Raw genomic sequence first — 26,849 nt, forward strand, 5'->3', positions numbered from 1 at the left:
TAATGGGAAATGGAAACCCAAAAGATGCAATAATCCTGCCAAAAAGGCCCAAATGTATTATAAAAATGTTTAAAGCTCCGTTTGGGTTTTTCTAATTAACTTGATAATGACACCAGCATCCTCTCTCTATCAGTCTCCTGGAAGATCAGATGTTTCTCAATTGTTAGAGCAGTTTTAAGGGTGGTGGGAAAAGCAAGGGGGTTTTTCCCTTCCCCAGGAGGCCAGGGCAGCTTTTGAAGCTATCCTGCAGCTCTGGGGCTGTGCGTGGCTCTAGTGTGATCGGATCAGGGTGGAAATGTGCATTCCAGAGAGGAGCTGGCCCCCGCCTCGGCTGCCTGCCCTGTGCCAATCCACAGCCGGGGGTGCTGTGGGCAGCAGGGTCTTTCTGCTGGCAGCCAGATAAAGGCAACGGGCAAAAGCTGCTGCTTCCCAGGAGCCCTGGGCAGGGGCCAGCCTGTGCTGTTTCCCAACTCCCTGTGAGGCTGCAGCGTGCCAAGAGCTCTGCTGATGTGGGTGTGCAACCGCCCTCTCCTTGCACACACTGGGCATCTGCAGCTGGGGCACTGTGCTCACCCCACCTGGGCGGGGGGGCTTTTCTTGGCTCTCCTCACTCCCCCCGGGGTGTGAGGAATGTCAGTTTGCTGGCACAGAGGTGCCAGTGGAGAGGGTCCTGGCATGAAGTAGTGTGTTGCCCAGCTGTATGTGCCCTTAGAGCGCTCTGACAGCTCTCCTGAGCCTGGTCCGTGGGTCCTCGGGGGACCCCACTCAGAGTTCCAGGTCCTCACTTCATCTTGCTCTGCAACACACCCAGTTAGAGATTTTTGTTAGATTTAAAAGACATGAATCTCTCTTAAATCCTCTGGAAGAAGGTGTGTAAAAGAAAGTGGCTTCTTGCAAGATGCTCAGCCTGTGTTTGGATGGGTGTCTGCAGTGCCAAGAGGAAGAGCCACGTATGGAGCCAGAGGGATGCTGGTGTGAACTGAGAGTGAAGGCAGCTGAGCTTTGGGGTCAGCCTTTACTGGAGCATCTGGGACTGAGTGTGTGGTGAGTGTGACGTCTGCAACATCACCTGTGGCTTGTGGTACAAGTCCCAGAGATCTGTAAAGGAAGCAGGACTCCACTGGCAGCCCTGTGTAAGCTGAAGCTTCTCGTCCTTTTTCTGCAAATCCTGTCCTGTTCTCACAGACAGCACAGCGTTCCTCCAGGGCAGGCATAGGCTGTGGCAGAGCATCAGTGCCTGGGTGGGCTTGTGGGGGTTATCCCAGCAGGTGACAGGGGTGAGGGGAACTGGTTCTCTGCAGGAAGGTGTCAGCCACGTCATGTTCTTCAAACATAAAGGCATTCAAACAGATCCCGGTGTTAGGTGCAGGAGAGGACCTTTGGAACATTGCTGTAGCAAGCCAGCTTCTGGTCTTCGTGCTTGAGGCTGCTCTGAAAAGGTGGGAAGGCATCCCAGTGGATTAGCAGAGATCCACGTTTTGAGAGGGCACTTGTTGGCTGCGTCAGAGAAATGCCCCCAAGCTGCAGGTATATTCTATAGGAGACATTAACTGCAGAGAATCTGAGGTCAAGGTAGAGCCATATAATTTCATGGTTGAAGGCTCTGGGCTGCAGTAGACACCTCACTGATAATGTGTTCAGTGTTGTAGGGGAAATGCCACCAAAGGAGTGCTGAATGCATTTGGGGCAGAGGCTCAGCCCCAAACACCTGGGTGTGTGTCCTGAGCTCTGGGAACAGCAGGGCTGGACCTGTCACTGCTCCAAGGATCCCGTCTGGAGAAACACTCTAGGGGGGCTCACAGCTCTCTGTGTCCTGGCTGGCCCATGTGGGATGCCTGCCTCTCCTGATGTGAGCACCCAGGGAGTGCTGCTCTTGCTCCCAGCCTGGGCAGAAAAGGATGGCGCTGAAGCAGTACTGAATTTCCAAATGTCCACCAGAATGGATCTGAGATTGTGAGCTGACTTCCAGGGCTGCTGCTGCCATTTGCTTCTCCTTGCAAATCTGGTCCAGGCTTTGCTTTTCAATAGCAGGCATCATCTTCAGGCTTTCAACTGCATTTTGTGGCTCCTTCCTCTCTACAGCTTTCACACCTCATCGTGGCATGGGAGGGGAACAGATGCAATATTCCTGCCCCGTCCCCCTGAAGCTGCATGAAGAAGTCCTCCTCCCTGCTCCTAATTGGCACCTCTGTTTGCACATCAGCCCATTTGGCCACCACCTCACGCTGGGACCTTCTGGCGCGTTGCTTGTCAGTGCATCTCGAGTGCTTTGCAAGGTCAGTGCTGCACAGGAGGCAGCTCCTCCTGCAGCAGCTGGCCCCTTGCCGGCTCCCGGTGCCCAGGTCCTGCGTGGCACGCGGCCCACTGCGTCTGTCGGTGTCATGGCTGAATGGTGTCCGACCCGCACTCATCCCTGAGAGGCAGCTCCTTGATGGGGATTCCTCATTGACAGATGCTTTAGTTGCTGCTTAATCCATTTTGCACAGGCTTTGTTGTGGAGCACGTATTTCACTTGGAATGGCATGTGATAGGGTGCCAAACACTTCACAGAAGCCCCTTACATCAGTGTAATTGCCTTAATCAGCCCAGTTTGTAATTTCATTGAAGGAGGAGGTGGGATTGTTTGACACGGTCTGTTTTCCATTGCTCTGTGCCAGCTGGACGTATCCCTGCTTGTTAAATCCTTATGGGTCCCCGTGAGCTGTCCTGTTGTTTTTCCTTGAGGCTGTAGTCTCTAACTCCCCTGTGGGTAGCCCTTCTCTTCAGCTTTTCTAAATATCAGGCTCCTCATTTGTCCCTTTATAGTTTTCCAGAGCACTGCAATTCCCCCCAGTAGAAACATTAGAATAGAAACAACCAATTGGCTGGACATTCTTTCCTTCTGCCTCTTCCCAGATTTCATGGACATTAATTTTGCAGGTGTGGGACACTGTGAGAATTGTTGAAGTCACTGTTACTGTGATATCCCCAGCTAGTCACTGGCTGAGAGCACTTACGCGTGTGACAAATGGGCACAATGCTTCTGAGCACAGAACAAAAGTACCTGCTGAATGTATGTAGAAAAGGCACATACAAATTGGTATCTTTTGCTGTCATCCTAGAAATAGGGTCTGCTGTTGTTGGATTTTAGTTTTGTCACCAAAAATCTGTAATTCTCTTTTCCTTACCCCTGGCAGAGTATGTTCTGCTATCTTGTAACTTTTGTCTGCTTCCAAGAGCACCTGACTCTGCACAGATTGCTGTTGCCTTCCTCCTGTTGGTGTGGACACCTGTATTTCCAGTTGCTTCCTCTGCTTCCCCAGGGAACAGCAGAGGTCTTTTAAGCAAAGTTGTCATTTTCTGCCTCCCCAGTCACCCACCAGCCACTTGAGCGCAGCCAGACCAGGGATGTGGAGGGTGAAGGGATGCATGTGGGGCATTGGGACCAGATGTCCTCACCGCACTGGCTCTGGTGGCAGCAGTGCATCGCTTGGGTATGTCAGCTATTTATATACCATGCCTCCAGAATGTGATGGATGTGTCTGTAGTAGATGTGGGGCATGCCCGGTGCGTGGTCACAGCACTCCAAGTCTTTAGTGACAAGTGTTCAGACACATTCTTGTATTGTACAAATTGTCTAACGCTTGAAGCTGTCATACACAAATTCATTAGCCAGGTATATTTTGAAAATATAATCCCCAGGACCCAGCTGTGCCACCTGCAGTCTCTCTGACAGCGACACCATCTCCTTGGGACTCTCCCGGCTGCCGTGCCACTGCCCTGTACCCTGCTCGCCTGCCTCGGGGCTCCTGCACAGCATCCCCCCCACCGCCCACTGCTGTTGCCTTGTGGTAGGGTTTTATTTCTCTACTTTCTCCTCCAGCTCAGCGAAATTTGATTTGCTCTGCTGTATCGTTCAGCAGTGCTAATCTGCATTATTAAAACTGAGATTTACTACTACTTAAAGTTTTAATTCAGAAGCTTTTTCTAGGGCTACAGATCTGTTTCCTTGCTGTGTTTCAACACTTCAGTCCTACAGCACAGCATGCCTGGCTCAGGGCTGTTTTGGGAAGGTGTGCACCCATGCCCAGGGCTTGGGCCAGATTTGGTCTTAATCAGACTCTCCTTGCTCAGCATTCTCGTCCTCAAAGAGCAGCTTTGTGTGCGATGTGCAGGCTGGCTTGGCTTTGTGTTGGGAAAGGTCTGCTGGCCAGGCAGTGTCCAGGTGCTGGGTGTTTCTAACACAGCTCAGGAGGCACCTTTGCAGCACCTCTGCAGCCATTTGACAAGTACCCCCAAGGAGAGCCCAGGAAAATAGATCTGGGTGTGCAGGATGTGTTGCTGTAGGCTTTGGGTGAGATGCACAGGCAGTGCAGGGTTAGCACTGAAAGCAGTGGAGAAAATGACTGCTGTTTATGAGCATCTGCTGTCTCTGGTCTGGGCAATGTAAAGCAGCTCTGACAGCACATGGCTGACTTGACAACCATTGAGGTATTCGCCTAATGCAGCAATTCCACAGCTTCAGTGGAATTCATAAAATGTACCTCGACAGATTCCCTGAATCATCGCAGCAGGATGTCTAACCCCCATGGGGACCAGAAGCGCAGGCGTTCCCCTTACAATAATAATTGTATTTCCGAAGCGTGTCTCTCCTGCCACGCTGCATGGGGCTCAGTGGAGATGGTTTTGAAAGTAAAATCTGTTGAGGAGCGTTCTGCACCCACCAAGCCCCCTGGGGGAGCAGGGCACGGGGGCTCTGGCACTGCCAGGGGACACCTTGCCCCACGGCAGCTCTGTGTTCCTGGAGCAGGATGGTGCGCAGCAGTGGGGTGAGGAGAGGAGGGCAGGAGCTGAGGGGAGAGCGTGGTTCCTGTGTGCAAGGGGGTCCCTGCCTGGCACCCCCTCCCATGAATGCCTGCTGGAGCTGAAGGGGTCAGTGCCCCCAGGGAGCAAACCTGGGCTGTGGTGGCATGGCTGAGGACACCACCTCTGCAACAGGATCTCCTGCGTTGGCTGCTGCACCCCGTCAAGCAGAGAAAAGCCCTATTAACTGTTCCTCCTGAAGGAGAAATAAGCCTTTTTAGACGTCTATAAAATGCTGTCATTTTGCAAAGAGTGGATGGTGAGGCTGCTGTGCGGCCGGCGGGAGCTCTGCTCCATGCGCAGGGAACCGGTGGCTGGATACAGGTCCTGCTCCTTCTGCTGCTGCACATCTGCACCCGCGGGAGGGCTCGTGTCTCAGGTTCCATGCCCAGACAAGCTCCACGGGGCCAGCTGAGCTGAGCACCCCAGGGGTTTCCCTGCGGCTGTGGGGGGAGTGGGCTGCCCTTTTACTGTGGCTCTCCAGCCCCCCTGGACCTGGCAGTGAACTGTTGTCTCCTCGACCACATCCATGGCATTCCCCGCCTCAGCGTTACCTCCTGGGGGGTTTCAAACTGTGCTCGCATGTGTTAAAGATGCTTCGCATATCGTATAGGGATAGATTTTTTAAAAACAAGGTATCGATGCAAGTGTTGAGCCATTTTATTGGCTCATTCACTTATTAGTGGACGTGGCTCCCTTCCTGCTGTTTGTGCTTAGAATGGATTTTTATTGCTTAATTCTCTGTAAGTGAAGTGCTAGCAAATTGTAAAATCCTATTGCTTAACATGTAGCATTAAGTATTGAACTAGCAAAAGAATCAATTACAGGTTTGGTCACTGATTAGCTTGACTTTATAGAATTTAACGTCAAGTCTCATTATAATTCTGCTCTTTAATTCAGTAAATAAAGCACGTGTGGGGGGATAATGGCTGTGTGTGGCTCTGTTCCAGCTCTCCTGCTGGTGGGATGCTCAGCACCGAGCTGCAGGGAAGTGATGTCCAAACCATGCTGCCTCTGGAGCCCGCTCCCCACCTCTCTATCAGGCCAGGGCCAGCCCTGGGGCTCTTTTGGGGTCCTGCAGGAGACACACCTGAGCCTGAGAGCCTGGCTTTTTGTTTCTTTGCCCTCATTTTCTTCAGGACAGGGGCTGCTCCATGGGCCTGATGCACCTTCGTGCTTGTCCTTCCCGCTTGTTTGCCTTGCGTTTCCCCGCAGGCTGGTACACCTTCCTCGGTGAGGGGCCTTGTAACCTGCTCCCCAAGCGCAGGGCAGCACCCCATCCTGCAACATGGGGATCAGCCTAATTTGTGAGCTTTGCATTCAGATTTTATTTCACTGCTGCCAGAGCCTGAGTGCAAAGTAACTTGCCTTTGGCATCTGAAATACTGATGAGCCCTCTGAGCCTCCTGCCCTGGGGGAAATGGGGTGGGACATGGCTGCAAGTGGTTTGCAGGAACCTTTCAACGAAGGGCTGAGCCAGAGCCATGCGACAGAAGACTTGAGCCTGGGTTGGGTCACTGGAGTCTATCAAGGACCTTAAAAAGCTCTGGCTTCTGGTAAAATATCAATGTAATGACTCAGGCAAATGAAATATAAGGAGGTATCTGAGCTCAAGTTAAGCATCCTAACAGAAACATTTAAATCAATTGTAATCAGTGTTTGGTGTCTCCTGGAAAACCTCCAAGGAAGGTGGTGCAGGGAGAGCTGTGCTTTTCTCTGGGGGACAGGGTGTCAGTGCCATGCCCTGGCAGACCCGGTGGGGATGAGCTGTGCAGAGGTGTGGGGGCAGTCTGTGTTTCCCTCTCTACATCTCCCAGTGCAGACAGCAAAGAAGGGGAGGGCTTGTGCTGCTCTCCCCCTCCTGCTTCTCCTCTTCGACTTGCAGCAGTGCTTGTCCTGCATGTGGTTCCCGCATCAGTGTCAGACTGTGGGAAACCCCTCTGGGGAAGGGCTGTGGGCTATAGTAGGGTACAGAGGCTTTGCACCACCCTGGACCTCCTCCTGCCCCACGTGGCCTGGCGTCCCATGGCACTGAGCCCCCCACCTCCCCTGCCCTGGTGCTGCAGGCTCAGATCGCCCGCAACCTCCTGGCTTCCCTTGCCAGTTGCTGCCTTTGCTGATGGACAAGTGCAATTGGATTTCCAAATTACATCAGCTCGGATTAGATTCAATATCCCTTTTCTCTAGCTAGACAACCCTTTAATCCCTTTTCTTTCGATTGTGTGGGGACCCTTCTGTGCACCTCAGACCCTTAGGCAGGAAATCTTTGCTGTGTGGAGGCTGCTCTGTGCTGCCACTGCAATAAACCGGAGACACGGAGCTCCAGCACAAGTGGCGGGAGACCGGCAAGTCTTCCCTTCCAGCACTGAGATTTCTGGAGGCTCCTTCTTGTCTGGCTGAGCTTATCTCCCTTCCAGGAGAACCTCTGCTAGCTAATTTATAGCATAGTTGAGCAGTCCCCCTACATCCTGAGCAAGGATGGTTTGGGAAATTAAATTTTGTAGGAAATGCATCAAAAATCTGATGTCCTCAAGCAAGACATCTGTTTCTCCAGCCAGAAAAAAGGGAGGCTATAACTAACTGCAGCGACTCGGTGGTCAGCAGAGAGAGGAAGGAGGGGCAAGTGTGCTGCTGGGGCTGGGGGTGGAAGGGGATGCAGTAAGGGGGGGAGGGTGGTGAGTGCCTGTGGTCTATTGGCACTGTGAGTGTGGTGCTGGCCCAGCAGCCATGTTACACTGTGCCTGCACTGGGCTGGGCACGTTCCTGATGCTGGCAAATAATAAATAACTATAATGATTATGGAAGCACTGTGCATGTGCCCCTAGGGCTCTGCAAAAAAACTTCTACATCAAAATCCAACCGTAACATTTTCCCCCTTGCCTAATTCACAAAATATGCCCATAAAAACAATAATTTATCTGTACAAGGACAATTCCCTGGGTATTTAAACAAAGATTGATAGCTGCTGACTGTATCCTGTCCTAGCAGAGAGTGAGACCCAGTGGAATTCTCTGGGACTTCGTGCAAATGCAGAAGCGTTTGGGGTTTGCATAGTCAAAAATCGTTAAATGATATGATATTTACTACCTGGGATTAAACTCTGGGATAGGTCTGCTCCCACCCCCAGCTGTGTCTCCTAACTTGCTCATGACACCCCCCTGGGCTCTGGGCCTGGCTCAGGTCCCGGTTTTCAGGAAGGGAGCTGAGAGCAAGTGCTTTCTCCCTGTCTCCAGGTTTGACTTTCATATCATGGCTTTTCACGTACTTAAATCTGCGTGGTGTTTAAAATTCAGCTATGTTTGTTGGAATTCAATTACCCCTGAAGATTACACAAAGATTATCAAAGTTGTAAACAGCAGAATATGCTCAGAGATCAATGAAGCGCAACAAAGACCATATTTAACAGGAGAAATAAAAGTAAGAGCATGCTGGCAAACTCTGACAGTGGAGCGTAATGTTGCATCATCATGCTGAAGGTTGGAGAGTAATTGAAATCTATGTTATAGCACAATATATCCCTGCGCAGATTTGCAGTCGTGGAACACAATTTCGGCTCTAATATCCAAGCAATTCATTTGGTTTAAGCAGACCCAGGCTCTGAGGTGTTCTTAAGCACCGGTGCAGAGCACTGGCACACTTTGCACGGTGGCAGCTCAGCGGTGCTGCTGCGTGCATTTCCCCCCTGCCATGCACCCTCTCCTGGCAGCCTGCCAGGAGCAGAAAGCCTTCACCAGAGGAAATTCAGGGTTTGGGGGGGACAGGAAAATTATCCTTAATACAAATGAAGTATCTTGCCTTTTTTGTTTGGGGTTTTTTGGTGGGAAAGTTTTTTCAGCTCTGCAGCCGTGCCCACAGGGCATTGCTGGGGTCAGCGGTGTGCCGGTTGCCCCCACAGCCGCAGTGTGCGGGCACAGCTGATCCCTGTGCCTGCAGAGCTGCCCTGCTCCGGGGCACTGCCCTGTCCCCGGCGTAACACCCTGCCCGGTGATGGTGCCCTGTCTGGGCAGAGGAGCTGCTGCCTGAGGAGCTTGAGGTGGCTGAGAGCAGCGGGAGGCACTAAGGGTGCTGAGTCCCAGCCGCCAGCCCCTGTCCCAGAATGCGGCTGTCCCCTCTGCGCAGGTGTCTGCTATGGGATGCTGTGCCCTGTGGGACTCCCTCCCCACGAGCACCTTTCCTGGTCACCCTGCAGTGCCCCAGCAGAGATCTCCTTCGGCCAGGCGCATCTCCATAATGTTTTGTGGCTTTCCATTGTCATTCTGGAGGCAATGCAGCCAGCTGATTTTTCTTCTCTGTAATATATTGCCACTATAATACCAAGTCTAGCAGAACAATGAACTCTGGAGGATGGAGATACCTTCCTCCTGTTTTGCAAACTAAACAAAATTTTTATTTGTGCTCAGATTTGTGGCTGCTGCAGGGGGGAGTCTGGGGTGGGGAGGAGGGATGGGTGCTGGGCAGGGGCTGGTGCTCCATCCCTTGGCTGTGCACTGGGACCAGGCGCTCCTGCTTTCATCCCTGCTGTCCCCAGCAGCACTGAGATTCAGAGGAGGATGCTTCCTTTTGTCAAACACCGTGGGGTTTCAGAAGAAACCCTTCAACCCAGATTAATTACTGTTATCTGTACCCACTGGGGCCTGGTCCACCTGCCTGTCTGCTGCAGCCAGAATGTGCTGAAATTCTCATTCTCTTTCTGCCTTTCTTTCTCTCTCTCTCTTTTTTTTCTTTTCCTATTTACTTGTGCTTTAATCTGCATATTATCATCAGTGCAAAGACCTCTGAAATAACATCTGACAAATGATGCCTATTAAAAAAAACTCTGCACTGTCCTCTTTCACCGCCTTCCAATTTGGACTAGCACTATAACTATGCATCAATAGACAAGCAATATTATGTTAAGAACATGATAAAATACCAGCAGCTTCATAATGGCAGCAGCCAAATGGTAATTTCTGCTTTAGAAATTGGTCATTTATTTTGCTGGTCTGTTCTTACGTTCAAATTAGATGAAGTTTAATATACTGTAAAATTGAATGTATTCTATCCTTTTCAACAAATATGGCATGTATGAAATGATTTATGGGTCTTACAAACCTTAAAATGTTAAATAATCTCCTTTTTCCTGTGCCTTAAGTCAGTGATGCCAAATAGTTTAAGTACAGAGAAGCAAAACTTTATTAGCTCCCATCCTGATCATCACTTTATTTTGCTGCATTTATAGAGGCAGGAACAGTATTTAACATATTAGACTGAGTTTTAGAAGCAGCCATATTAATTGGTACATTAATTTTACCCTATTAACTGTAATTGGTAGGAAAGCGATTCTTCCCTGGTGAATGTTGTAATTTATGTTTTAAATTTTTAATAAAGTCATGATGGCACTGCAGATGCCTGAATGAGGGTGCTCCTCTCAGCTCAAACACCTGGCTGCTGCTGGGCTCCCCCTGGCTGGTGCATCGCAGAGCTGCCCGGTGGCATCTCGGAGCACCAGCCCGTGCCTCTGTCTCTGCCCAGCATCCTCCCTGGCCTCCAGGTCTGCTCCCCCACCCACGGTACCCCTCAGCATACCCCACCAGGGATCTCATATCAGCTCGGTCTTGTCTGAACACAAATGTACCTCCTTCTGTGCTTCCTCTACAAGGAGTCACAGCCTTGGGTGGGCGTGAGGATGCTGCAGGTCTGCGTCCCTTGACCTGCCGCTCATGGGCCTTTCCAAGGTATGCACCAGTGGGATGCTGAGGGTGCTACGGCTGGGGTAACCTCCAGCTCTGACCAAAGGCAGGTGTGCCAGCTCCTCCTTGCACATACACATACCGGGCTGTCACCCCTGTGCAGGATCCATCCCAGCATCGTAACTGTGCACGCTCTGGATTGCTCCAAGGGTTGACAGAGGTTCTTACAATGCCTTCCAGCTTTGCACACATGAGCGTGCCCTGCAGCAAAGCAGGCAGTGAGATCCTCTTGTAGTGATTTGGGTGCAGCAGCCCTTGGAGAAATCCGTGCATTCCCCTGAGGTGAGAAGCTTGTCTGAGCCTGAGCTGAATCTGATCTACAAGTTGTTTTCCATGCAGACAAGGATATCAGCTCCTTAACAGCGTAATAAGGGAGACAATGTCACTCTGGCTGACATTGCTCTTCACATGCGCCGCCTCTGGACTCCCTGCCAGCCCACGGGTGAAGCCAGCTTGCGTGGTCCAGTGTCTGATCTGTCTTGGAGCCGGCAGCACAAGGTCCCTCCATCCCTGCAAAACGGAAACAAACAGAGCCCTGACACTCCTGGCCAGTGAGCAAGCTGCTTTGCTTGGAAGATGCAGAGCAAGGGTAAGCATTCTGGATGGTTTTGCTAAAAATTACTGACAATGTGCAAATTCCACCTTGATTTGAAAATAGGCATTTATACCTGTTAAATTCAAAGTTTTCAAATGTCTTGTGGCATCCAAAGCTTGCAGCAGTAGCTTGTGCATATTCAGCTTCCTGCAAGGCTGGTGAGAGCAGCTCCTCCAAAGTGGGAGGGGGTTGGTTTGATGGAGGCTGTTCTCCCCTGCAGGGTATCTGCTCGGCTAGGGGTCAGGAAACAATTCCTCATCCCCAGCTTGATAGCACATTAAACCCTCTCCTAAGGTCTGGCCCCAGATCCCAGGGAAATCACTGAGGTGACTGCCCTGGCTGTGGGGTGGGGTAATGGATGATGCAGAATCAGCCAAGGAGCAGAACAAGGGTGACTCCCTACTGGCCTGTAGTTATTTTAAAACAACTTCTCTCCTTGCCCTTAGCCTTTTCTCTGTTTCCTGATCAACAGCTTGTCCCTGAGGATAAGCCTCAGAGCAGCACAATCTCCTGCAGTCCCCTGGAGCTGCAGCCCTTTGCACCAGGATAATAGAGAAGCCTTTTATTCTGTTTATTTGCTCTATATAATTTTTCCTGCTCTTGCTGACCCTTCTGGGAAGTGTTCCACCCTTCAGTCTCTCTGCTGGGTGCCAGAATTGTTGAGCTTAGGCTATATTTGCATTTCATATCCTAGTTAAACCAACATCATCAAGGTCAGAACACAGTGTTGAATTGGAATAGGCTACGAGGCAGCACACACACCCACACCCCCTCATGGCACAGGAGCAGCACAGAAACCAGACCTCTGCTCCCGGGGGGTGCCTGTCCTTGCCCCAGCCCACTCCCAGCAAAGAGGAAGGGGCTTCTGCCTCGGGCAGCATCCAGGCGGGGGCTGCTTCACTTGGCAGCCTCAGGGTCGCTGGCAGCAGGCGCTTGGCAGAAGCGGGGCCTTGGCTCTGGGTTTGCAGCCCAGGCTCACAGGTCTGAGGGCAGAGCCCCTCGGCCAGCCCGTCCCTCTGGACAAGGTGCAGGGTGAACATGGGGTATTAAGGAAGCGCCGAGGGACAGACAGGCTGGCTCTCCCCTGGGCAACTCTGGCTGCTCCGGTGATGTCCCCCCTCTCTGGGAGCCTCCAGAACAGTCAGGACACGGTCAGACACCTGCTCCTGGCCAGCTCTGAGCGCCGCTCCGGGCAGCATGCATGCCTCACTCCCTCCCCTCCACCCCACTGCTCTGCTGTCCCTGTTCCATTTCCCACTCCAGCCAGGGAGGCTGCTCCACTCAGGCTGCCCTTGCTCACACCAACCCATCCTGCCAAGCCCCAGCACAGCACAGCCATGGCCACAGGTGACAGTCCCCTCAGAGGAGGCACAGGGCCCATGTTTAAATCCTTCTGTAAAAACGTATGAGGAGAAATAGGCGAATGAGACAGAAAATTCAAGAAATACAAGAAGTATCCCTCTTGCTCCCTAAAGGTAGCTGGAATTTATGCCCCACTTCAGAGCACAACCTCAATACAGAGATGCTAATGTGCATCTCCATGTGTGCATGTGTGTTCATAGAAACAGGCTTTAAAAGACAGCAGCTGTATAGAGTGCAAAGCTACACGTAATGATTTTTGCATCCATGCACAGTCTGTATTTCCTTTCATTAAGAAACATTTCTTATGGAAAAGTAGCTGGATTTCTGATGTGAAAAACCAATTCTACTGAAGACTGAGAGCTGTTTAGAATAAACACCAGACACTGTGTGATGGAGACATTGCATGGAGACTTAATGCTGGTCACATCTCTCTTCTCTGCCAGTAAGTCAAGGATGTGTCTTTGCTATTGTATATGGTGACTCATCTTTCAAATAATCATCTCTGGAAGAATTTTGTGCCAAGATGAAAAAATGCCGGATCCCAGAAGCATGTGTGTGTCTTTCCGTGAGCACAGCCTAGGAGGGAGCTGCGGGGCAGCCCTGCTTGTCCTCCCCCACGGGGCCTGGGGTTGGAGGGCGAACGGACTGGCATGGTCCACTTGCTGGGGCAGTACCTGGTTTGGGCACAGGATGGGGAAGGAAGGAATTAAAATTCTGGCAGGAGGTAGTGCTGCCTTGTGCAGGTCCCACTTACCATGATTTAGCTGGAGAACAGGGTCAGGCAGCACCCCCAGGCCACTGGCAAGCCCACAGCACTCTGCCATGCCTGGCTGTGCCCACCTGCCTCAGAGCTGGAGCTGTGACCTAGTGAGCATCCTGCCAGCACCTGGAGGTTTCCCTCATCCTCAGAGCAAAATATGCAGATTAGCTGAGTAAGTGAAGTGCTTTATGCTAATTAATTCAAAAGACTCACTGTTCCGTAACATCAAACCTACACAAGGAGGATGTGTTGGAATTAGCTTCCCCTGGAAAACATTTCCTTGCTGCTGAACAAAAAGTTACACAAACTTATTAAACACATAATGAGAAGGTGAATACCAGGGAAGCTGTAGGTGCTCTGAGGGCTAAATCCGAGCAGCTGTGCCCAGGGAGAGAGCAGGACTCCTCAGTGGCACTGGGTGGAAGGCTCCAGCAGCAGTGCATGCCTAGTGATGCTGAAAACTGCCAACAGCATTTTACTTGTAACCCATAAGAAACCTGTGGTGTAAATGGCCCAGAAACCAGCACGGGCAGGCTCCCCTGGCTGCACACACCACCTCCGTCCACTCTGTATCTCACTGGGGTGGTAGCCACATGGCTGGGCCATCTGCATACTCACAGGGTGGCAGAGCTGTCCTTCTCCAGGAAGTTTTAAAAGCAAACCCACAACCTGCTTGTTTTAAAGTACCTGTCAGGGGTAAAGTACACTCACATCTGAAATGAAGCCCAACCCCAAATCACGTGTTTGGTGCTGCCCTGTGATTCAGCAGAGATAAAGCAGCCCTTAAGGTAAGAGAGAAGACAACATTGTGTGTCTTTGTTAATAGTGGGAGCACACTCCAACGCAGCAGCATGTGTCCCATGGCGCTGCTGCTCCCTGCTGCCTTCCAGCTCTGCAGCTCCTCCTCTGCTGCAACATGAGCTGACACCACCATTGCAGGCAGGTCTGGACTCAGACCATCCAGTGCTTGCTGAGGGAATTCAAAGGGAACTGCAAATATCACCTGAAAGCACTACCAGAATTGCTGACCGGGCTGTGGGTCCTCTCCAGAGCACAAAACTGTAAAGCCCTGAGCAGGAACATTTGCTGTCACATGGGCCCAGCTGGGAAGGATGGGTGGAAGAGACTGCTTCAAAAGCAAGGGGGGAAAGACTTCAGTGGAACTGATTTGATAGCTGCAATCAGGCCAGGAATTGAAGGAGCTCAGAAAAGAAAGACGCAGTTGGGTAGAGGAGGAATGGTAGCAGGCAGTGCACAGCTCCTAAGATATCCTCTGCATGAGCACACACATTTAAATCTCCAGAAACCCTGTCCTCCTGCAGAGATCACTAGGCCAGCATGAACACAGGGATAGGAGTCTATTATTTGGCCTGGTTTTTGGCTTGTATATTCGAAATGCAAAAACCTTTCCCACCTGAAAGTGGGAAGTCCACCTGATTGAGGCCGATGGTGCAAGTTTGCACAGGGGGTGATGGAAAGCTGCAGTTCCCAAACTGGCTGTGCAGCGCACAAAGTGTATAGGTACACAGGAATGTCCTAAAAACACCCGTGTTCTTGCAAGGCACGGGCTTTAATGGGCAGGCTGCACCCCCATGTATAACGTGCCCCAGGAAGATGCAGTTCAGCTTCTTCGCTCCATGGCACGGGAGGAAAAGTCTCCTGTGCTGCGGGGTTTGAGTCAACACTGAGTCCGTCTCTTCTTCCCCGGCACTGTGCGCTGGTTTGTACCTAGCACCTCGGGAATGCTGACCCACGCGTGTTATGGTCATGGCTCCCACTCATATTGCTGTGTAGCTCTTGTTTTCTGTGTTTAAAATAATAAAGTGGATGCTGCAGTTTTTGGCAGGACCAACGGCTGACTTTCTGCTTTGAGAGCTCTGCTGCTGCAAACAGAGCAAGACAGATGGACAAGCCAGTGGCATATGCCATCCCCTCTCTGAGCTGTATGAAAGGACATTTTTCGTAATAGAATGGGGACAAAACTCACAGTTGTTAGAGTACTTCTAATGTATGTTTCTGGGAACGTGGGCTTGAGGTTGGTTTTTTTTTTCCTTTCTGAAAGTAATTCTCATATTGTAAATCTAACAAATCTGTTTTGCTACATACGTTGTTGTACCTGGAAGGAAAACACCAGACATGATTTTATTATTATAATCTTGGTAGAAGAAAATGTTAGCTAAACTATTTTTGTGTCTTACACCATAGAGATCAAATGGATGAGCCAAGTGCTTGCTGCTGTGTAAGCTCTGCAGCTCAGGAGCTGTAGCTCTCCAGAAACTGCAAAGTCCCTCTCAGCAGGACCTCCTCTTCTGTGAACTCTGACAGATTGTGTGAACTGGAGAGTGGCCAAACTGCAGCCGGGTAAAGAGCCTCTTTGCATAGTCACTAATGAACTGTCTTTGCAGATTGGTGTCATGCTAGGCGGAGGCTGCTGTAGTGCCAGTGTTTAGGATTAAGAAATTGCCACAGCTGGCTTAGGAGATGCAGTGAGCTTTTAACACAAAGCAAATTTCTGAACATTTGCTAGACAAACAGGTCAGCCCACGAAGGGCAGCCAAAATCATCGGTGCTTGTGCAAAACACTATGTTTCTCAACCTTCTTCAAGGAGATCATCTGCTGAGAGTGGCTCATCTTCATCTGGCAGGCCCTGTGGTTGCCTTACTCTGGCAGTACCCATTGCCTGCAACTGCTTTTGAAGCCATGGGACAGTGTGGAGCAGACGGTCACAGTGATGAGAAACTAGATTAAATGAGCTAGAATTAACTGTGATGAGACACTTCTTCCCAGGTAAATTAGGAACACTGAGGAAATAGAGAACTTCTCCCTCCTGTACCACACTGCTGGACCTGGGGAGAGATTTCCCATACAGGCACATCATCCATCCCTCCGGCAGGGAGTCAGGCTGCAGTCCGAGCCCTGTCCTGGGTTTTACCCCCCGGCTCCCAGCCTGCTGAGCAGGGGGAGCTGGAGGCAGCGCAGCCTCCCGTGCTTTCTGAGCCTCCGCATCTGCATCTGCCGCCCCGCAGCGCCTGTCGCTGCCCGGTCCGGCTGGGAAGGTCCCTGCAGCCCCGCTCCGCTGCCGGGGCAGGGCACGGCCGGGCTGGGGGGAGCAGTGCCCCTTTGGCGGTGGGGGAAGGGGCTGCCCTGGGCTGTGCTCTGCTTCAGCCCCGGCATCGGGGCTGAGCGCGGGGAAGATGCTGAGCCCCGCTTTCCCTCCCTGCTCTGCACTGGAAGCTGGGTACTCTGCTTCTCCTCAGAGAAGGACGTATCGGGGTGCCATCTAGTGCCAGACCTGCCCGGCCATGCGGGATGCTGGGATGCGGGCACTGCTGCCCCGGACACAGCGAGAGCAGGGCAACGGCCCTGCGCAGGACCCAGGAGCTGCAGTAGTCAGTCCTCACGGCAGAGGTGGGAATTCTTCCACCATCTCCCATAGTGTGACTGGGATGTGCTGCGTGGTCATGGACCACCCTCCCTTCCGTTTGTCAGTGAGGAGGGAAATGATGGCAGTGTGTCCTGCGTACAGAAGGCAATGGCTGCTTGGTCGCATGGTCGTACGCTGGCTCTCACCGCCATGCTGGGTCTTTGGCCAGGGTTATATCCCTGGCCTGCATGCCTGGCCCTGCCCAGGGCCCCAGACCCCACTGGTCTCAGACCCCTCTCTGCTGCAGACAGCAGGGGCTGAGCATGCCCTGCTCCTGCTGCGAAGAGCCTGGGGGAACTGAGCCCTTGGCGTCCTGGGCTCGCACTGGGGCTGAGGCACAGCAGGATGGGAGTGGGTGAGAATGTCCGCTCATGGCAGAGCCCCTGCTTGTCGGGTCCGCACGCATAGTGTGGATCCTGCTGTGAGCAGCCTGTCTCCACCAGAGCCAAAGCTGTGAGCATCGTGTCCATGAGCAGGAGATTCCCGTAAGGAAGAAAGCATGGCTGGACTCTGGCCAGTGAAACTAAAAGCTGCAGGTCACAAATGCAGTGGAAAACCTTAAAAATATTACTCAAAGGGGCTGATGTCCAGGAAATTGTCATGTGAATGGAAAGATTCCTTGAAAAAAGCTGAATTTGTCAGAGGACTTGCTCTCAGATGCTTGTTGTGCTCAGATGAAATCCTTCAAGAGGGGAGTGCAGTCACCCTCAGTGACCTGTGTATTCTTCACTCCTTTCATTAACTGCAACTTATTCTGCAAGTAGCTTTTTAAGATAAAGGCAAAAACCATCTATTAGCTTTCCCTCATTAAACTAGGGTTGAGCTGAGTCCAGCTGCTCGGCAAGGCTTGGTGCTGCAAAGGGTCCCTGGGGAGGGGGGTGGATGCTAGTTCCTGGGGAGGGGGAAGGTTGTTATTCCCTGGGGAGGGACACAGGCACACCGGCTGCCCTGCCAGAGGCTGGATTGGTGATGACCACGGCAGCCAGGGAGAGCACGGCTTGACCAGCACCTGACAGGGCAATGCAGGCTGCTTTGGCAGTACTGCCCAGTGTGCTTACAGCTTTGTAACCCCTCGTCTTCTGTGAAGTGTCTCCCGCCACCACTGCTGTACTTCATTTCACCTCTGCTAATGAGGGGCTGCAAGCCTGGAGCTCTGTTGTACCTGCAGCTCAGGCACCCAGCCAGAGCACCAGCCCACTTGCTGCACGCTGGCCCCGCAGACCCTCAAGACAAGCTTTGAAGGATGCTTACACTATTAATGGAGTATATTTATAACTGTTTCTCTCTGTCAGTTGGGTGGAAAATTGCCAGATGTGTCGTTTGCCTTCATTACACAGACATCTCTCGTGTTATCTGGATCAGTGCTTTTAAGCGGTGTGTCACTACTAGGGAAAAGCTCATTTCTTCTGCACAGTGTTGATGTCTGTGGGATCTGCCTTAGAGAGTATGGAGAGCAACACCCTGGAGGCAAGTGTCCATATGGGACAGATCTCTGTCCTCTGCCAGTCTGGCTATTAGTCTCATAGAAGGAAAAGGGAGTAGCAGAGCTGGGAGCCTTCTAACGGGCTCCAGAGCAGCCAAGGCTGCCTGGACTGGGGACTGCAGCCTTGCTAAGTAGTACCGTGCCCCTCAGGCCACCTCACCAGGGACGGCTGAGGGCTGGCTCCACACCTTGGGGCCAGACTGGCTCTGGGCAAACGCAGCCAGACTCAGGGATGCTGGGTGGAGTGGCCAGCACAGCGCGGGGCTGGTGCGGCTGGGGTTGGCTGGCCAGAGGGCTCTTCCCAGGGCCAATATGTGCTCCACTGCCGGCATGCCGGTGGCTCCAGGGCAGGGACCACCCTGGGGCTGTGTCGCATGCTCAAACACAGACTTCAGTGCCTGCTGCTCCTTAAGGCTACAGGATTAATTACCCTTCTTGGCAGCTCCAAGGGCCAAACAGGCACACTGCTTCAATACAGAAGCTTCTGTAGCTGTTTCCTGGAGTTGCTACCATGTGTCACCCACTGCCACTCTGGAGTCATCAGGACAGGCACCAGACATGACCATTCACCAGCTGTGAGCGCTGCCGAGGAGCAGCAAGGGCTCCCAGCTGGGCAGGGGGTCCTGGAGAGCACAGACACCCCATGTGTAGGAGAGGCAACTCAGAGTCATGCAGATATCCCTTCCAACACAGAACAAGGCAGAAAGATAAGAATGCCTTAAACAGAAAGAAATTGTCTCCAAATAAAATGTTTTTCCTCATTTCCCACGATACAGTGAAATTTCTTCACGGACAGATAGTCAGAGTAGAGTCCATTACACTCCACGCTTTTTGCCTTGAAACGTAAATAGCTGCATATCATATAAGTGATTGTTATGAGGAAATGTGTATGCTAGAAAAAGTTAACATTAAATCATTACTTCATGCAGAAAGATATTGCTAAAGGGAGAGGATTACTTACTATATTAATTCTGTCCTTCAGCTACCCGTACATCTCTCTGCACATAATGACTTTAGTCACAAAATATACTGTTGAAACAACCCCAGTTCCTCTCAGTTCCCATTTCCTTGGAGACTGTGCACATAGTGCACCCTCCCTCCTGTCCCCATGCCCAGGCACAGCAGAGGGGCAGCAGGGCAGCCCACCTCCCAGGCAGCCCACCCTGGGGAAACCCACAGGAGGACCATCTGTCCTGCTTCTGAGGATGGGGAGAAGGGAGGGGATCCAGTGGCTGAAGACCCTTTCCGTCCCTGCACAGCTGCTGAGGAATGGGGATGCCCTCCTCTACCCGAGGGGCTCCTTGGCCATGCTGAGGCAGATGCCCACCCTAATGGCGAGTCAACAAACCAGCCTTCCTCTGCCAACACAGGAGTCGAGGACAGGCTGCACAGCTTGTCCTGCAGCATGGTGAATTAGCAGCAAATAAATGTCGTCTTCCCAGTGGCTGTGGTCTCTTAGGAGTGCACAGCCTCGGCTGCTCAGATCCCCAAACTGGCATGAGGCAGAGCCCTGGCCACAGTCCTCCAATGGATCCCACAGCGCTCCTCTGCTGGGGTGTCTAGCAGATCCTCTCTGACATGGGTGGGACATATCCTACTCACCTGGAGCAGCCATGGGGTTGGGAGCTGGTGTCACGGGGAGCTCTCTGCGTTGTTTTGCAAAGCCCCGATGTCCTTCTCTTCTGCCATGCTAAAGCATCACTGGGTTAGAGCAGAAATTCCTGTTAAGCTGTAGGTAAGTCCTTCCATGGAGAAACTTTCTGATTTAGCAGCCTCTACCCTTGCATGAGGTGCAAATGGGCAAGTGCTCTTATATATCTATTGGGCTATTAGACCACGCGTTATAGCCAAAAATTTCCAAAATATCCATGTTGGTGTTGTAAAGTAATAGTGAAGTGACCCTCAAATTATTTCTTCTGATTTCAAGTCTTTTACCTGAAATTGGAAGAGCTTCTTAAAAGCCATCAAGAATTTTCTAATCAGATTTTTTTTCCAGTGAGTGACTCATAGAGGGATACTTTCCGAGGTCAGCAAAACCAAAAAAACCCTGAGCAAAAGGCATCACAAAAGATGAGGAGGTGAGAGCATCGGTTTGTTTTGATGTTTCTGCCTGGAACAACTGGGATGTCACAGCCTGTTGGCCCAGGGTGCAAAAGCCACTGCACTGCAGCACGGGGTGGGGGGGCACAGGCACCCAGCACCACGCCAAGGAGGCAGTGGCAGAGGGCAAGGTGCTGGAAAAAGGACTTTATTCATGCTGACAAATCCGTAACAGGTCATTGCAGGTGTGCAACCTGGCCAGCTAAACAATCTCCATGGTGCTTTCCTTCCAGGCTCTGGTGTCAGAGAAAACATTTAGTTCCAGTACGTGAAAGCTGACGGCTGGAGCTCTTCCCTGATGCTCTGGTTTCCTGTATTTGCTGATGTAGGTGCAGAAAGCTCAGTCCTGCTACACACAGGAGGGGGAAAAGCAGTAAGCAACAGGGTCTTCTATCACCACCTATTATGTCATCCTTATTCAAAGGCCTCTGTTTGAAACCTGGCAACAGCATATACGGAACATGCTGCATCTTTGCTGGTACCTCTTCAATCTGGTTTGCAAGACATCCAGGAGGATGTGACCTTGGAAGGCAAGCAGAATATGGAACCTGCATAATAAGCATCAGTGGCAGCCTGTTGGGTACAGGGCAGTTAATAAATAATGAGGATGTCAAAGATAACAGCAGGAAAGTGGGAGCAGGTAACAGCTTTGCAGCCAGATTTCTGACAGCCGCCTGGCAACGTTCAATTAAGAGGTGTGTGCCGCCATCCAGCCCAGCGTGGAGCGTGGCTGCTGCCAGGGCCAGGCTGTGGTGATGCCGGCACCAGGGCAGCCTGCAGCACTGCGTTTGCAGCATGTACTACCAAAGGCCTCTGCTGGGAGAAGGCAAACGCTTTGCAGAGCCATACAGGTCTTCTGGGGAGCAGATCTCTGGAGGCAGCGAAAAGCACCTGGCTGCAGCTGCCAGGAGGAGCGATGCTCGCTGGCCCAACAGGGTGGGTGAGCAAATGGCGTGGAGCCCCGCATGGTGCAGGGGAAGGTGATGTTGCAAGAGACAGCCGGATCCGCTACATGTGGGACTCACTTTCTCGGGGCTTGCAAACCAGGAGCACGTTGACTCTGGTCCTGTGCCAAGGGGCAGGTGCTGCTGGGGCAGCTCCTCAGGATTACGGTCCCTGCTCACACAGGTGTTTGTTTCGAGGGTTGAATTAAATCACACCACAATTCAAATATTAGGAATCTGATGACATTTGAGGTGTAATTGATCTTCTGATGACTTTTTAAGCATCTGGTAAGAGGGGACTGCTTTCCAAACAGCAAAATCTACACCAAAATGATCTTGATTTGAATAATAAGTATTCCATCCTTGTTTGGTAAATATACCCAGTGTTAATGGTGCTTAATGGTGCCTGTAATTGGTGTCTAAAGTTATTTAAAGGTAAATTTACTAGAAAATAATTAGCAATTTTATAGTTCACTACTTCCTAATTTTGTTGATAAAAGTTTTTCAGTGGTTTTTATCAGATGACACAATAGGGCCATGCTGTGAAATAGCTTTTTTTCAAACTAGAGGGAAACTGTGCACACAAAATAAGATTAAAAAAATTTCCCCCTAATTTCTTTGCCTGGCAGCCAACCCTCCCTCTCCTTTTATTATCCACTGATTTATCCTTAATCAGCAGAAAGTGAAACTTCCCAGGCATTGCTCAGGGATTTGTTCTTTGTGACCTTGGGAGGTGTATCCCAAGCTTCAAGGCTAGTGAGGAAAGCTGTCCCCCACTGCAGGGACAATCCTGCTGTCCCCAGCTGGGTCTGGGGGCCAGTGGCTGGTTCCTGCCTGCAGAGGAAAGCAAGGGCTGTCCTCTTTGTGGGTCTCTGACCTGGTCCCATGGAAGGCATCTCTGGGGACACTGCCCAGCAGGCTGCAGACTCCCCCATGCCTGGGACCCTGCAGGCAGGGTGCTGGCCCAGGCGGTCCTGGTCCCAGTCCTGGTCCCAGCTGCAACACGTGCCTTTCCCCAGCCCTTTTGACGCTGGTGGGCTGCATCCTGCAGGGTCAGGTGGGAGCAGCTGCTCGGGCTGGACGGGCTGGTGGCAGGTCATGGCCAGCGCACATCATGGGGGTCTTGCTTGTGGGGTGTTGGTGCTGCTGGGGGGACAGGAGAAATGGAGCAGAGAAATGCAGCTGCTACAACGTTTTATTGTTTAGTGCTGTGGGTTCAAGTGTTCAGTTCAGGATTTTCATATTGTTCAGGTACAGAGTGACACCGACAGACAGAGACGCGTTTGGGAGGAGTTGACAGCACAGCAGTTTGGTTTGAGAAAAGACAAACTCTCCATTTCCAGCCTCTGAACCATAAAGTACCAATTTTTCCAGAACAATGAATCACCCAGTCTGTGTATAAAATTAAATATAATTTATGCTTTGCTAATTGAAATCAAATACAAAATTCAATTTCCTGTGTATTCTAATGCTGACATTTGAGTATTTTTTAAAAAAAAGTGTTATTAACCTGACTCTCATTTGGCAGGCCACTCTCTGGCCAGATAGAAAATAATTCCCCTGTCAAGGCCCTGTGTTAGCATGGCACATTCGGGGTGCGTTTCAGAAAAACAGAAAACCAAATTCCTGCCCCAAGACCCCCATGCTGCCCCCCCATAGGTCCCTCTCCCTACCAGTGCCACAAAGGGGCTGGTGGCACTCTGGCACCTGGGGGTGGGGTGTCCCCCGTGTGTGGGGTGGTTGGTGTCCACAAGGGTGGAGGAGCAGGGTGTACCCTCCCACCAGGTGCTCAACAGTTCCTCTCAAGCTGGAAATTGTAGCCGATATAAAAAATAAACCTCTAAATATATGGCAGAAAGAAGGGGAACAAGAGCCAGGGGCAGACAGGTGAGGCACGGGCAGGATCATCACCTCCCATGGACCATGCCGCTGCTGTAAACCATCAGGTAGCCCCTCCTGGGGGGCCAGAGCCCCAATCCAGCACCTGGTTCCAGCTGTGGGATGGAGCTCCAGATGTGATCGTGCTTTGCCCCAGGGCAGGATGGATGTTCCTGCCTGGCCCGGCCACATGCTGTGGCTTCCCTAGCAGGGTGCTTCATTGGATTGTAACTCTCAGACAAACACGTGTTTTCAGATCTCCTGTCACTCCAATGAGGGGCATGATGACAGGGGTGACAGTGGCTTGATGGCAGTGGGGGACCAGGGGCTGTTCCCAGGAGAAGCCAGCACAAGCTGCTCAGGGAGACATGGGGCAGCGCTCAGACCAGAGCAGACCACAGCTGGGGTGTGTGGGGAGACCTGCTGGGTGGGGATGGGGGGTCCTAGGGGCCCTTTCAAGCTCAAAGAGGCCTTGCTAGGAGAAAAAGGCTGCTCCCAGTTAAGCTGTGGATGGGGGCTGAGAGAGTCCAAGCCCTGGCCACAGAGGTGATGCACAGTGCCACGCCGATGGCCATAACATCAGCGGTCACGGGCAGCCACCAACCTGCCATGCGACAGCCATGCCACGAGCTGGAACACCGTCGCCCCGGAGCCAAGCCCCTCTGGCAGCAGCCAGGGCAGTCAGTCCCACCATCTCCACTAGCAGGCTCCGTTCCACACCGTCATGGCCAGCCTGCCACCGTGTCTGGGCTGCAGCATGCTGGGAACGGGCAGAAATTTCTGGATATCCCTCTGGTGAGGAGCCTGGACACCGATCCTCAATGAGCCTCTCATCCTCCAACTGAATGCATCAAGCAGCTTGCACCAAATTGTGTTAACAACAGTTTTCACTTAGGAGATGATCTGACATTTTAATAATGTGTGAAACACTGTAAAATTATTCCTATTACATACTTCCAACTTTCATGTAGTAATTTGGGAACTTGTGGGTCTGTGAAAAACTGTGTTTTGTCAGGAGCTGTTTTTAAACCTAATCAAGCTAGTAGGAACTGACATGACATTAGCAGGGACCTTGCGGTGCCCCTCCAGCATGGCCCACGGTGTAAATTTTCCAAATCACTTCAGCTCTTTTTTCAGCCAGTCCAAGGCACCAGCACCACTTCATGGCGTAACGAACCACACGACAGGCCATGAAACCCAGCGTAGGTTCAGCTTGTTACCCAACCTAACAGTGATTTCATTTGGTTAGCTGGATCAGCAGGGATTTCTTGCCACCTTAATCAAAACTGAGTCTTGGTGCTCCCACAGCGATCTCACGCTGCATCGCTGATGCTTTCCATCAGCCAGGGACTCGCTGCCCGAAAGAGAATGGGGGGCTCGCGCACAGCTACGCTCCACCCAGGAGGCATCCTTACCACTCAGTAAACAAAGTAAGTGGCCAGCCATATTTGAGTGCCCTTAGAAATCACCTGTGTGAAGGGAACATCTCAGCAACAGTAGCTCTGCATTTTTCCTTTTGTTCCCTCTCTTCTTTTTCTCTCAGTAATGGAGATGGAAACAGTGCAGCTGTGTCAATGCGCTGCTGGCCTGCTCTCCACTGGACCCAGCATGCAGCTCTCGTCACTTTGCTGGAGGATCCAGTTGTGATATGGGCTTGTTCTACAGTTTCTACCAGGATTTGCAAATTTGGTTGACTTGGTCATTTCCACTAGAAAGCACACATTTTTTGTGCAGAGCAGTGCTCACCCTGGGAATTAATTACATTTTTGTAATTCTGAAGTAAAGATGAAGTCTGCTTTCCTGTTTTGCAAACCCGGCTGTCAACAGCAAGCAGCAGAGATCTCGTTTTCAAGGTGCAAATGAAGGGCAGTGCCAGGGGCCCCGCTGGTCAGCCCTGCCCAGACCCTATGCTGAGGCTGACCCCCACGCCTCTGTCCTGCAGTTCCCACCAGGAATGCCTGGCTCCAGACCACAGAGCCAGGCACAGCACCGCGCTGCCAGGAGGTGCTGCCTGGGCACACGTCTCTCCGCACCACGCCTCAGCAGCCTGGCTGGGTGCTGAGACCCCGGCTCACTCCAAGCAGGTGCCTGGGAACGGTCTTCGCTACGGCTTCCAGGAGGAGGGGGGGAGTCCTGGGGAGGCCCCAGTTCTGATCCCACTGAGCACCCCAGCAAAGGAGGAACGACTCTCTTCCAACAGTGTAGATAGATACACCCACCAGTCAGAGGAGAATCGGGCCCAGGTGTTTTGTGGCACTTGGTAAATACTAGTTTTAGTGCAACAAGTAATTGAAACATCTGGTGCAAATGAGATTTCTGTACATAGTTCCTTTGCAGCATAACTGGCTTTATTCCTTTCACACAGAAATACCGGTGTGCCTGTGGATGCACATGTCCTGAATTTACCAGATCTGATGCTGCTGTTTGGGCAAAACTAAAAGCCAGGTCAGGAGAAATCAAATCTATGCGTTTGTCCCAGTGCTGCTGGGTTTTGTGAGCACCCTGCTGCTCAGCTAGCCATAGCAGAAGATGCTGGTCCTGCCTGCCTGGCTGTGAGGGGGACACCAGCAACAACATGTCGACTTGAAGCATCCCATCGCCCCGAGGAGCCCCACTCCCTCCACCTCCTCCTCCTCCCACCTGCCCACTGATCCCTCAGCATCACGGTGGGAAGAGCCCCAGTGCAACCCACAGTGACGTGCCACTAAGGTTTCAGAGGTGGAAACATGGGACAGCTCTGGCTGCAACCCTGAGAGTGCAAGAGTCTTGCACTCACAAGGCTGAGCCTCTAACCCCGAGTGAGTTTTGGGTCTCTAATGATGATTCACATCTCAAAAGAAAAGAGCTTTTTTCCTGATTTCATGGTTCTACTTATCACTTTCTTCCTGCTCCCACTGGAAATCTTGGCCCGTCATTTGGTAAAACATGACATTGAAAGGTTTGTAAAACTTCCGCAGTCTGTGAATGACGTCTGGGTCTATTTTGGGGTGAGTTCGACCCTTGGATTTGCCCAAGCATCGGGGAGCACTGCTGTCCTCTGGCTTCTTTAGACAGGGGAACCCCTTGGTTTTATTAAAATAAAAATGTTTCTCTGTCACAATCCTCTTGAGGCCTAAGAAGTCCTGGACCTTGGCCATTTCCCCAGCCGGGTCAGTGATGAGCCTCTCGCCACTGACAAAAAGGATTTGGGAGAGGGGAAAGTACTGCAGCCAGTTCTCCAAGTGCAGGGCGTAGATGCCGATGCGGATCGCGCTCCAGGAGGCGTCGATCAGCCCCAGGGTCCGGTTCTTGAAGGCCAGCACCTCAAAGGTGGGGATCTCTGGCTTCTTGGAGAGTGTCTGTGTGTAGTCCGAGATGGCCCGGGTGACTGGGTTCCTCACCACCACGATCAGCTTCGTGTCCTTGGCCATGGAGTGAATGCGCCTGGGGGCCTCGTTGGTGACGAAGTAGCTGGGGGTCTTCTCCATTGTGATCTGGCCGTCCAGTGTCTTGGGCATCACATTCCTGCGCAGAAGCAGAGGAGGGGAGGTTAGCAAGAGGCCAGGCACGGGCGGGCACCTCGGTGTCCCTGCTGCCCCGTGCAGGTGTTGGCGGGATGTGCAGGAGGAGGGATGCTGCCACACCTGCAGGCCCCAGGGACCAAAGTACTTCTGGCTTTGCTCCTTCTTGGACCCCGGACATGATGGGCACCTAAAGTGTTAAATCAGCCTTGGTAACACATTATACAGTCA

The 26,849-nt window shown here is 51.8% G+C and overlaps 1 protein-coding gene across 1 annotated transcript in view; it reads right to left on the bottom strand.

The window, feature by feature from the left end:
• The window catches only part of HS3ST4 (heparan sulfate-glucosamine 3-sulfotransferase 4), a 150,036-nt gene that overhangs the window by 29,492 nt on the left and 93,695 nt on the right, over positions 1-26,849 (bottom strand). Inside the window, exon 2 of the mRNA XM_080387644.1 lies at positions 1-26,622. This exon is cut by the window's left edge and continues 29,492 nt beyond it. Within this exon, the coding sequence (XP_080243770.1) occupies positions 25,986-26,622 (637 nt within the window). The 3' untranslated portion in view covers positions 1-25,985. The remainder of the gene's footprint in view (positions 26,623-26,849) is intronic.

Source organism: Falco punctatus, assembly GCF_963210335.1.
Source record: "Falco punctatus genome assembly, chromosome: 4".
Lineage (NCBI taxonomy): Eukaryota > Metazoa > Chordata > Aves > Falconiformes > Falconidae > Falco > Falco punctatus.